This window comes from Carcharodon carcharias, chromosome 18 (genome assembly GCF_017639515.1).
Source record: "Carcharodon carcharias isolate sCarCar2 chromosome 18, sCarCar2.pri, whole genome shotgun sequence".
NCBI classification, from domain to species: Eukaryota; Metazoa; Chordata; class Chondrichthyes; order Lamniformes; family Lamnidae; genus Carcharodon; species Carcharodon carcharias.
In genome coordinates this window covers 35,810,370-35,822,842 of record NC_054484.1, presented here as the reverse complement: position 1 = coordinate 35,822,842, position 12,473 = coordinate 35,810,370, and the positions used below count along the sequence as shown (strand labels likewise).

The 12,473-nt window shown below is 38.8% G+C and overlaps 1 protein-coding gene across 2 annotated transcripts in view; it reads right to left on the bottom strand.

Annotated features, from left to right (window-relative positions):
- The window catches only part of tfg (trafficking from ER to golgi regulator), a 154,922-nt gene that overhangs the window by 115,408 nt on the left and 27,041 nt on the right, over positions 1 to 12,473 (bottom strand). For both annotated transcript variants that reach the window (XM_041211526.1, XM_041211528.1), the window contains one exon: positions 12,100 to 12,183. In XM_041211526.1, the coding sequence (XP_041067460.1) occupies positions 12,100 to 12,183 (84 nt within the window). The remainder of the gene's footprint in view (positions 1 to 12,099; positions 12,184 to 12,473) is intronic.

Genomic DNA, 12,473 nt, shown 5'->3' with positions numbered 1-12,473 from the left:
AACATATAAAAAGAATAAAAAAAAATCAAGTGCCCAAATGCAACTCAATGTAGAAGCATTCACATACTTCATCCATTTTTTGTCCAGGAGCCACATATTTTAAGATCCCAAAGTTAAAATTTATCACTCAGCTGGACAGGCATAGCTAAATTCCATTTTGAATGGGCCCTATATGGTCAACTTGGGAATGGTTTTTGCCTAGCAATTACGGAGCTCAAGAAATCATTTATATTGAAGCAAAGTACAAGCTTTTAAGCAAGGTGACATCTCAAATGTTACATGTCATGAATGAGGTTTTAAAAAAAAGGAATATACAAAAAATTTGCAGTTCCATAAACATGACCCAGATATACCTTCAATGCTGCATGTTTATCATTTGCTGTCTATGAATGAGCATTGTATTTAACATGCCTTATCGCCATTATACTTTTGAAATATGCCACAGGGCAGGATATACATTCACTTTCTGCACTTTTCCTATAAGAACAACAAGTCTTTTGTCAAATGACAGCAGTATAAAACTGTGGCAATTTAGTCTAATCAAGGGGTTACAAAACCTGAATCTCAGTGCACTACTCTCACGTGTAACATCGCCTGACTTCACCCCATCCTCAGCTCCACCTCATTCATGCCTTTAAGACCCAAATTCTCACTTTCTCAACCTTGAATATATTCAACGACCCGCCTCCACTGCTCTCTGGGAAAGAGAATTCCAAAGACTAAAGATCCTGTGAGAAAAAAAATTCCTCCTCATCTCCATCTTAAATGGGAGACCCCTTATTTTGAAACTGTGCCCCCCTAGTTCTGGATTCCACCAGGAAGGGAAACATCCTCTCCACATCTACCCTACCAAGCCCCCCCAGAATCTTATATGGTTCAATAAGCTCACATCTCATTCTTTGAAATTCCAATGAGTATAGGCCCAACCCGCTCCACCTTTCCTCTTGATCTCAGGAATCAGCCTATTGAACCTTCTCTGAGTTGCTTCCAGTGCAAATAAGGAAACCAAAACTGCACAGTACTCTAGGTGTGGTCTCACCAATGTACTGTACAGTTGTAGTAAGGTTAGGTTATTATTGGCATCATCTGTCTCCAGAGACGATGGACTGTGCCCAGGGTGTATGTCACTTCTTATGGCTTACTGTTGTGGCTGTAGAGGTCGATTTGCGAGTGACGGTCCCTTTCACAGCTGGTACAGGGGAATAGTGTTGGCCCGAAGTCAACTTATGTTTTTTTTTTTACTACTGGTGGGCTCTCTTTTCCACCATCTGGTCATTTCTTTTGTCCTCTTTTTGCCACGCCCTTTCTGGCTGCTTGTCTCCAGGCACTCATTCAGCAACAAGGGCTTACCATGCATCGACTCCGATCCCGGTCCACTTGAGGTCTTGCTCGCAGGCATCTTGGTATCGTAGATGTGGGCAACCTGTTGGTCTCATGCCGATAGGAAGCTCACCATAGAGTATGCCTTTGGGGATGCGGCGATCATCCATTCAGCTCATAAGACCCAGCCAATGGAGTCCCTATTGACTGAAGAGGGCGATGCTTGGGGATCCCTGCATGCTGGTGTACTTTCATATTCAGCACTCTTGTCTTGCCAGATGCCCAATATTCATCTGATGCAGTGGAGAAGGAAGCTATTCAGCTGCTTTTCTTGGCTTGCATAAATCTCACTACTGTTAAGGAGGGTACTGAAAACACAAGCCTGGTACTCACAAGATCTTTGTATTTTTGATTAGTTTGCAGCTGGGCCACATTCGATTTCTCAACTTTGAGATGACAGCTGTGGCCTTGGCAATCCTGGTGCTAATTTCAGCATCAAGAGACAGGATGCTGGTAATTGTCAATCCAAGATGTGTGAAGCTGTCGACGGCCTCCAATGTGAGCTTGTCAGTGTTGATGGAAGGTTGAGTCTCCATGTCTTAGCTTATAACTTTAGTCTTCCTGACACTGATTACCAGTCCAAATTCCTTGCGCTTCTACTTTTATACTCCATCCCTCTTGCAATAAAGGCCAACATTCTGTCTGCCTTCCTAATTACTTGCCGTACCTGCATACCAACTTTGTGATTCAGGTGCAAGGACACCCAGATCTCATTGTACTGCAGTATTATGCATTCTCTCTCTATTTAAATAATATATTTTTTTATTCTTCCTATCAAAGTGGACAACTTTACATTATCCCACTTTATACTCCATCTGCCAATTTTTGCCCACTCCATCTATGTCCCTTTGCAAACTCTTCGTTTCCTCCTCACAATTTGCTTTTCTACTACCTTTGTACTGTCGTAAAACATGGCCACAATACAGTCTGTCCCTTCAACCAAGGATCATAAATAGTTGGGGCCCCAGCACTGATCCCTGCAGCACTCCACTCATTAACAGTCTGCCAATCTGTAAAGATCATTCATCAATTAGATGAGCAATATTGTGGCTAAACGTGCTTTGATGATGCCAAACATGAAGCAAATATGGTCGACAATCAGCAAGATTTAAATACTGCACAGGGAGGTTAATTTCACGTGGTTACTAGGCAGATGGCAACCAGGCAGTATAATTTTCATGTGGGTGCTGTCCATCCTGGGATTGCTTCAGTTATGGCTGCTCATCAGGAACCAATATTGTTATTAAATCTATTTTAAGTTTCTGTCACACACAGCACAGCTCACTGCTTCCTTCTAGTGACACAAAATGCTAATTTAGCCAAGGACTTTCAGATCACAAAACTAATCAGAAACCAGTAATCATAGAATTAAGGTCCCAAATTGTATTTAAGAAAATGAACTAATCAAGTTGAGCATTTTCAAGCCAATATATCTCCTTCATCCTGGATTTTACTGGAAGGTCAAAGATGAAATCTCTAATAACTTCAAACATTTTCTTTAAAAAATTGAAATGGATAGATGGATTGCAAGCCCTCCAAACTTTCATTTACTCATTTCATAATCTTAACATCACTTTGTTCTTATCCACTGGCCCACTTCTGCAGCTAAAAACAATTCCAGAACTTCACGATGATAGCTGTTTCAATTTTGGGTCAAATCTTGTTAGAAGAGTAATGAGTATTAAAGATGCACACCATTATTAATGCACAAATCAGCCAGTAAATTCAAGGGATTAAGAGATATGTTGCAAATTGCAAATCTCCAAAACAGACTGGACGATTTACACCACTCCACCATTCGCTTCGCACAAATGGTATCTCACCCTTAGCCTCCCTGTTGTTTTTAAAAACTTGCTTAATTTTCATTTCACAGAAAGCGTTACATTTTCTGCAGAAAGTTAGGGCTGGAACTTAGCAGCGCAAGTGCCTTATTAGCAATATGATAATTACATAAAATGTTGAATTACATAGAATCATGGAATGGTTTCAACACAGGAGGCCATTTGGCATGCTGTGTCCATGATGGCTCTCTGCAACAACAATTCAGCTAGTTCCACTCCCCATCCTTTTCCCCATAGCCCTGCAAAACTTTTTTCAGATGCTTACCCAATTCCATTTCAAAAGTCACTACTAAATCTGCCTCCACCAAACTCTCAGGAAGTGCATTCCAGATCACAATAATTCGTTGCATAATAGACTGAAGGGACAGACAACTGAAGAAATCTGTACATGGGACAAACAGCAGTATTGAGAGGAGCCAACAGGGAGTTGGAACTATGTGTAATTAAAAGAGGAGTTTGATGGGGGTATTGTTTATCACCAGTCCTCTTCAATGTCTATGCAGAAACAATGACTAAAGAAGCATTTGACACTGAATCTGGCATTAAAATTGCAGATTGCAAGGGGCGGGGTGTGAGAAGAGAGGGGTTGGTGGGGGGGGAATGATAACACTAAGTTAGATTTGCAAGTGACAAACCACTTGCAGCAAGCACAGAACCACAACAACTAGTAGATAGACTAATAACAGCAGACGTGAATTTTGGAATGCAAGTGAACATTGGCAAAAATCAAAGTAGTGCATATCTCAAAATTACCAAAAAATATATATTCACATGTTCATATAAGGAAAGGAACTAGAAAAGGAGCAAGAATTCAAGTATTTAGGAAGTACAATATCTGCAGATGGAAAGTGCGACACAGAAATAAAAACAAAGATAGCAATAGGAAAGGATGCATTTAACAAAAAGAGACAGTTGCTAACTGGAAAGCTGAATAAACAACTTAAGGAGGGACTTATAAAGAGTTTGATTTGGAGTTTTGTTTTATATGGATGTGAGTCTTGGACCTTAGGAAAGAGCAGGCCAACTTGCTAAACAGCTTCAAAATGTGGGTTTGGAGAAAATTGGAAAGCATTAGGTGGTCAGAAAAAGTAACAAATGATGAAGTGCTGAGAGTAAACAAAGAAAAATTTGCTGACAGTAATTATGAAAAGGCAGAGAGACTGGGCAGGATACGTCTTAAGAGGAAACAGAAAAGCAAGATACTATGGAGGGAAGATTTCATGGAAAAACAGTTAAGAGGAAGGAAGAGAATACCAGTGCGGAAAGACTTGAAGAGTGAAGGAAATTACTGGAAAATGAAAAGATTTGCACATGATAGAGACATGGAGAAGACTTTGACCAGGATATTTATGACGGCAGGGTTTCCCGTCCCGCCATCCAAAGAGTCGGCAGGCAACAGATCGCTACTGACGCTACTTGCCCCGCAACCATTTCATGCTCGAATAAGCATTAATTGGCTGCAGGTGGGGCTTTTGCCCCTCACTCAGAAGGAAGCCCCATCTTACAGAGCTGCAGGTCAATCTGATTGGCTGGAAGCTCTCTGGTCCCTGCAGCAACAGAAGCTGCAGTGGACAGAAGTGGAAGTTCATGAAGTCCACAGATCCCAAGTCTTGACATGCACAGAAAGGTGAGTTTTCGTGGTCTCAGGGCAAGGAGGATAGGGAAACCCTGGGGGAATGGATAATGGGAGATTGTAGTGTCGGAGGAGAGGCCGTGAGGGTTGGGTGGGAAGGGAGGTCCAGCTGCCACCAGCCCCTAAGGGTTGGAATGGCAGGGGGGGGGGGGGATTTCGCTAAGTTAGAAAGAGGGCTGCTGATGGAGGCGTCCCACCACCCTCCTTCATACCTAAGGCCTAAACCTATTCATCTTCAGGCTTACCCCACACCTGGGAAATCTTCCCACTAGCCTAAAAATTAAGGCTGGGCAGGAAATGGCCTTTAAGTGGTCAATAATTGGCCACTTAAGAGCCTAAACTGGGGCAAATGCAAGTGGCCTGTCTGAGGCCTTGCCCACTCCAGCATAAAATCGCTGAGAGGTCAGGGCAGGCAGAAACTCAGCCCATTCGTGCCCCTTCACACTCCCCACCCTACCTAAAAACCCATCGGTAGGAAAGCATGAAATTCAGGCCTATGAGCCAAGGACCTGCCTTTGGACAAAGCACACATGACAATGATGATACCCCCAGGTCTCCTTGTTCCTGCACCCCCTTTTGAATTGTTCTATTTAGTTTACATTGCTTCCCCTCATTCCTCCTATTAAAACGTATCATTTCACACTTCTCTGCTTTAAATTGCCTTTGCCACATGTTCACCCATTTCACCAGCCTGTATATGTCCTCTTGAACTCTATCACTATCCCCCTCACAGTTCACAATAGTTTTGCGTCATCAGCAAATTTCAAAATTGTTTCCTGTATACTTAAGTCTAAGCAATTAATATAGATCAAGAAAAGCAATGGTTCTTGTACTGACTCGAGTATCACCACTACATACTTTCCTCCAGTCTGCAAAACAACCCTTTACGACTACTTTTTGCCTCCCAGCCAACTTTGTATCCATGCTGCCACTGTCCTTTTTATTCCACAGGCTTAAACTTAGCTGACAAGCCCATAATGTAGCAGTGCAAATACAAACAACTTGGCCCAATTGGTCCACATCAGCATCTGTGCTCCACTCGAGACTCCTTTCATCCCTCATCTAACTCGCTCTTTCTATATTCCTTATAAATGCATATATATACTATTTTCCTTGACTATTTTGTGGTCGCGAGTTCCGCATTTCCACCACTCTGAATAAGGAAATTGTCAATGCAATACCAATCAATCTCTCAGTCAGAAAGGGAAAAACTTAAAAACACTCAATCTCATTCCTGCAAGTACTCTATTGTTACTTTAGGTTTTAAAATTGCCATTTTTAAAATTTTTACCTTACTTTTCTTTGTTTCTTTTTCTCTGTGTCTACATCCAATCTTTTTTTCTCTCTCTTATTTATTTCTGTACCTGATTTCATCCTAATTCACCTCCCTGCTCCAGAGCACCTCAGTTGAGCCCACTATTCACTAACATCCATCCCTTTATCAACTCGCACTTCCAGCAAATTACAGTGCAAAAGATTTGAGCTGAAGGGTACAGGAAAAAAAGTCAATCTAACAGCACTTGCTGCAAGTAGCCCACTCCAGCGAGATCTGGGCATCTGCATCACATGGTGTGAAATGGAGTAGAAATAATTCCCTGCATTGTTATTTTATAAAGTGCGACCTCTGAACTAATGCTCCAAAGTATAAGCAAGAACTTTTAAGCCTTGCCTCAAGAGAAAGACATAATTTTGTAAAACTAACCAGAACTTCCAACTGCAGCACATCTTTCTTGCCAGTCTGCTTTCCTATACAAACATCTGGCTGGTGTTAATGCTGCAGTTTTATGCCAAATCCTAATGATTATGACAGGAAGAAAAGTCTGGTCCATCTGGAAGCAGCACACAAATCACTATATTAAAGTTTCATTCTGTAGGCATTGCTCAGGACAATGAGCAATGTTTTGCAAGTGCATTCATTTTTAAACTACTTCTGTCTATTTAATATAGTTCATATAGTTTTTACCCTTAGCCAGCCAGCAGGTTTTGGAAAACTCCTGTCCCTGGGCTAATCAGATTGTTTTTCAAGTAAAATCTCAGGATTTATTACAAAAGCAAAATACTGGAGATGCTGGAAACCTTAAATAAAAACTGAAAATGCTGGAAATACTCAATAGGTCTGGCAACATCTGTGGAAAGGGGAAAAGAGTTAATGTTTCAGGTCATGACTTTTCATCAGCGATCTGAAATGTTAACTCTTTTTCTCTCTCTACAAACGCTGTCAGGTCTGCTGAGTATTTCCAGCATTTTGCATTGTTACTTCAGGATTTATTACTTCACCTAATGCCATTTGGTGGAACTCTGGGAAACAAAAACACCAATGTGGGTCATCTACAATTTGCAATGTCCATCATGGTTGCAACTTTAGCTTTTCATTTTTAAACTGTGACAACAGAATAAACAAGCCAACCCAATTCTACTTGACAGTTCTAACAGTAAAATATGTAGTTCCTTTAGGTACATGATGTCCAAAGTGTCTTGTAATTAACTCATTACTAAAGCTCACAGAGCATGAAACTTTTCAATTTAGGAATCAGCAACTACTGAATTGTGACAGTAAAACTATTTAATTTTAAAAGAAGGTGCTTTATAAGTGCAAACACTATAATGTTCTTTGTCAAGACACCTTCACACAATAAGTTTATTTGTGGAGTACAGTTACAGCCATTGTGTACTCACACGATAGCACATGCATTAATAAGATGAACAACATCCATCTCTGATGGTATTTATTGGTTGAAGGTGGAATGTTAGTCAGAACACCAAGAGAACTTCACGTACTTGATGTCCATTTGAATAAACAGGAACTTCATTTGAACATCTCACCTGAAGGATACCAAGGGCTTCTATTTTTGTGCAGGAAAATAATTCAATAATTATAAATCATTCTGTTCAGTAGCTAGACTAAATGAAGCAATCTTCAGGGAGGTCATTTTTAATTGTTCTCTCAGTTTGCTCAATAATTTAAAATTAACGTCCTATTCTGTCTCAGGCTGAATGGTTTTTACATTTATTTTACATTATTCTTCAGTATCTCATAAGTTTTGACAGTATCTATTAGTAACCACCATTTATAGTATTTGAAAAAATTCCGAGAGAGAACTTTATAAATCAGATAATTCTGTAGAATATAGTTTTCAGTTAACCTCAGTCTTAATATTAATCTAGTCACTTCATATTAATATTCGAATTCAGAAAATCTGAGCTAGTATTGTTTCTTTGTGTCTTTGTTTGTACAGAAAAAGATGTTTTCAACATTAACACAATAAAATTGTTAAGACTTAAAATATAATATAATCAAACAGTCAGTCAAGTGTTAAGCTTGGCTCAGTTGGCAGCACATTCACCACTGAGTCCAAAAGTCTCTCTGGAAATTTGTGCATAATCTACTTCAGTGCAGTACTGAAGAATGCTGGACTGTCAGGAAGCGCCATCAATTGGATAAGACACTAAACCAAAGACCTGTGTTCTTAGATGGACATAAAAAATCCTAATGCACCACTTAAAGGCGAGCAGGGGAGTTCACCCAGTAGACGTTAATCAACACCTTATACTATTTGTAGGATCTTGTGTGAAAATCTGTTGCAATGTTCTAGATTCCAAGAGCGTATAACCTTCTAAAGTAATTCATGGCTGTAAAGTACTTTAAAACCTCCTAAGATTGTGAAAGGCTATATCTTAGTGTAATTCTTTCTACTTTCTTTCCTGTTAAAACAAACCATTACAGGTGAGTACAAAACTCTCAACAATTATTTAACAAATACAATGACCTGGATAGGAAGAACAAAAAACAGTTTTGTTTTAAAAACACCTCTCACATTTCATTACAAAGGTGATAGTTGGTGCTTCATAAGTCGCAACTGGTTAGTATGCAGGTACAGCAAGTAAAGAATGTTATCATTTATTGTGAGGGGAACTAAGTACAGAAGTAGGGGGATTATGCTTCAGTTACACAGAGCACTAGTGAGACAACATCTGGAATACTGTGTTCAGTATTGGTCACCTTATTTAAGGAAGAATGTCAATGCATTGGAAGCAGTTCAGAGAAGGTTTCCCAGACTAATACCTGGAATGGATGGGCTGTCTTTTAAGAAAAGGTTGGACAGGCTGGGCTTGTATTCGCTGGAGTTTAGAAGACTAAGAGGCGACTTGGTTGAAACATATAAGGTCGTGAGGAGCCTCGACAGGGTGGATGTGGAGAGGATGTTTCCTCTTGTGGGAGAATCTAGAACTAGGGATCACTGTTTAAAAATAAAGGGTCATCCATTTAAAACGGAGATGATTAAATTTTTTCTCTCAGAGGGTTGAGTGTCTTTGGAGTTCTCTTCCTGGAAGCAGAGTATTTGAATATTCTTAAGGCAGAAGTGGATAGATTCTTGGTAAGCAAGTGGGTGATAGGTTATCGGAAACAGGCGGGATGCAGATTTGAGGTTACTATCAGATCAGCCATGATCTTAATAAATGGCTGAGCAGGCTCAAGGGACCAAACTGCCTACTCCTGTTCCTTGTTCTTATGTTCTTTATAAAAAGAAATGCATTTTAACTTATATTGTTGATTATGCCTCTGAAATGTATTGGGGTGTTAATCGATGTGAAAGGCACTACATGAATATATGTTTTTGTTGTTATATAATACTAAGATACAAGCATAAATTTTAGGAAACTGTAGTGAATCAGTGCATAACCAAGGCATTTATCAGTATTTTAAATTATCTCACTGAAAGCAATATATCAAGAGAGGATGTATATGCATGGCTACATAAGTAATCCTTCCTTTAAACAAAACCCAAAATTTTACCCCACCCAAAAGCAACATTAAAGGATTAGAACAACTATTGATTTCTCAATAATACTGTAATAATGATGTCACCTGCATGTGAATTTAACGGCACATCCAAGACAAGGAATGCAAGTTTGCTAAAAATCAACATCAAATCAAATCAACAAAATTATATTGAGTACAAATACCATAATCTGGTCATTCTTCTCATTTGCTGCTTATGAATTCTTGATGAACTGACCATCACGACCTAAAAAAAAGCTTGAAACATTGTTCCAAGATGTTTCACAGTCATTGAGGACATGGAAGGTGCTCTATAAAATCAGAGTTCTTTCTTCAACATGGAATGTGTCACTTCTTCCTCCACTTTGATGGTCAGAAAGCAGAGGCATAATTTTTGAACTGTGCCAAAAACTCTAATCCATTGCCACTGGCACATCTGCCTCCTTAGCCAGTTACTCAGGCTGAATTAAACTGAGGCATATTCCACCATTCAGAGGTGAGCTTCAAATTCCAACGCTGGGAGTTTGAGGTGGGCGAGGAGAGATGGTTCATAATGGTTGCAGCCACAGTGTGTTATTTCTGACTCTAACTGGGTCAATTTCTATCTGTGGCAGAGGTGGAAACTTGATTGGAGAGACTGAAAAATGGAGTAATGGGAAACATTGGCATGGATTTACAGAAGCAGTAATATGCTCAAGAACTCTGAAGAGGAATAGGAGATTGCAAATGGAATTCTAGCTTGAAGAAAAAACAATATTCAGCAAATGTCATACTTAGGAAAAGTACAGAAAAGGAAAATTAATGTTTGTTTAAAAAGTACACAACAAAGTGGAAAATAAGTAAAAGCAAATGAAATATCAGCTTTCACTATATTGGTCACCTTCACTGCTTAGAGTTAAACAGTCTTCTTAACTTATAGGGAAATAACAACATGACTAGGCTTCAGAGTTGGAAAGGGAATTGGTTAGAAGTGAATACTGTAGTCCTTTCACTTCTAGGAATGGAGTTCGAATCCAGCTAAAATTGCCAGAGCTAAAGTGGCCTGGTCACTGGTTATAATGGCCTTTGCTGAAAGAAATGTTGACATTTGCATTCATTGCGAACATTTTTTTTTAGACCTCACTAAAATTTTGGCCTTTTGAATCCATTTAATTCAATTTTAAATTGAAGATTAATTCTGGGATCCTGACTGATTTTTTTTTTTGCCTCTTCCCCACACCACAAACCCTAAAATATAAACATTACCTCACAACAGAAATGGGAAACAGAAATACCATACTGATATTGTAGGAGTGTGCATCATTTTACCCTATACCCAGTTTATACTATGCCTAAATATAATATTTAAGATAGTCTGTGGTTGCAGAAAAGTGAGAAAATGTTCAACAAACAACTTTTCTCATCTATGCAATTTTGGACAAACAAGCATCCCAGGTAATACCAAAACCAGGATGAGTGGAATCTTTGCTCAGCTTTATTTATTGCTCTGTGGTTCAGAAAGTTAATTTCAGTGTTCCCTGCAATAAGGCATTAAAAAAGGCTTCCGAATAACAACAAATTTATCCAATTAGTAGCCAAGTTATACAGGATCATCTCAGGTAACTGAAATGACTGAATAAATGTTTGAAATATAATAGCATTTAATACCTGGAAAATGACTTAGTGATTTAATTGCACACCCAATAACAAATACTCCTTCAAAGAAAATATTCAAACATGCTCAAACTCTCAAAATGAATGTATCAGACATGTCTTCTGACAAAAACGAAATGCTATAAGGTCAACATTTTTAGCAACATGTATTTTCTCCGTAATTGGTTGCCCAATGGAGGATATGTTGGGCTCTTAAAGAAGGAAATTCTACAAGCAGTACAATACATTAGTATTTTATGACTTTATCTTTGCAACACAAGAGTATTCCCAGGATGCCGTGAAGTCCTGAAGTCAATCCGTCATGTGGACATCCAGCACCAAGTTCATCACTATTGTCTTCAGAAAACAGTTATAATCATAGGGTGTTTTTTTTTGTTAAAACTTTTGCCACATTTGTGCTCTAATTAAGACACATAGCTATTTTTAATAGAAAGAGAAAGCAAAATACTGCGGATGCTGGAAATCTAAAATAAAATCAGAAAATGCTGGAAAACCTCAACAGGTCTGACAGCATCTGTGGAGAGAGAAGCAGAGTTAAAGTTTTGAATCCGTATGGACTCGAAACGTTAGCTGTTTCTCTCTCCACAATGCTGTCAGGCCTGCTGAGTTTTTCCAGCATATCTGTTTTTATTTCAGCTAATCTTAACATTTAGCCATAATTGTGTCATAGCCTTTTATTTAGAGTCACATTCAGACATTGACATCTGAGCAGTCTATAAATTAAATTAAATATTTTTAAGTTTCTGGATTACGTTAAAAAGGTCTTAACAGGAATAACATGCAATACATTACCAAGATGTACTTATACTCACCAAATAATGTAAGTTTAAGTATCCTACTACATTGGATAGCAAAGGAGAGATCTGAGCTATCAAATATGGTGATTAGATCGCCATCTGCAAAAAGAAAACCAGAAGTTATTCAAACAAGACTGAAGACCAAATGAATGAAGCAGCACACTTTGTATAATAAAAAAATAGAAAATGCCAGATATGAATGCATCAGCCAGTATATGTTGAAAAAATGAAAGGTGGGTTAACAGTTCAGATGTATATACACCTTCCGACTGAAAACAAAGCAAGTAATTTTAACAAGAAAAAGAGGAAGATAATGGAGACAGAAGCAATAAATGTTCTAATTCATAGCAAGGAAGTTAATTAATTAAATGGCCTGCAAATGGCACAAC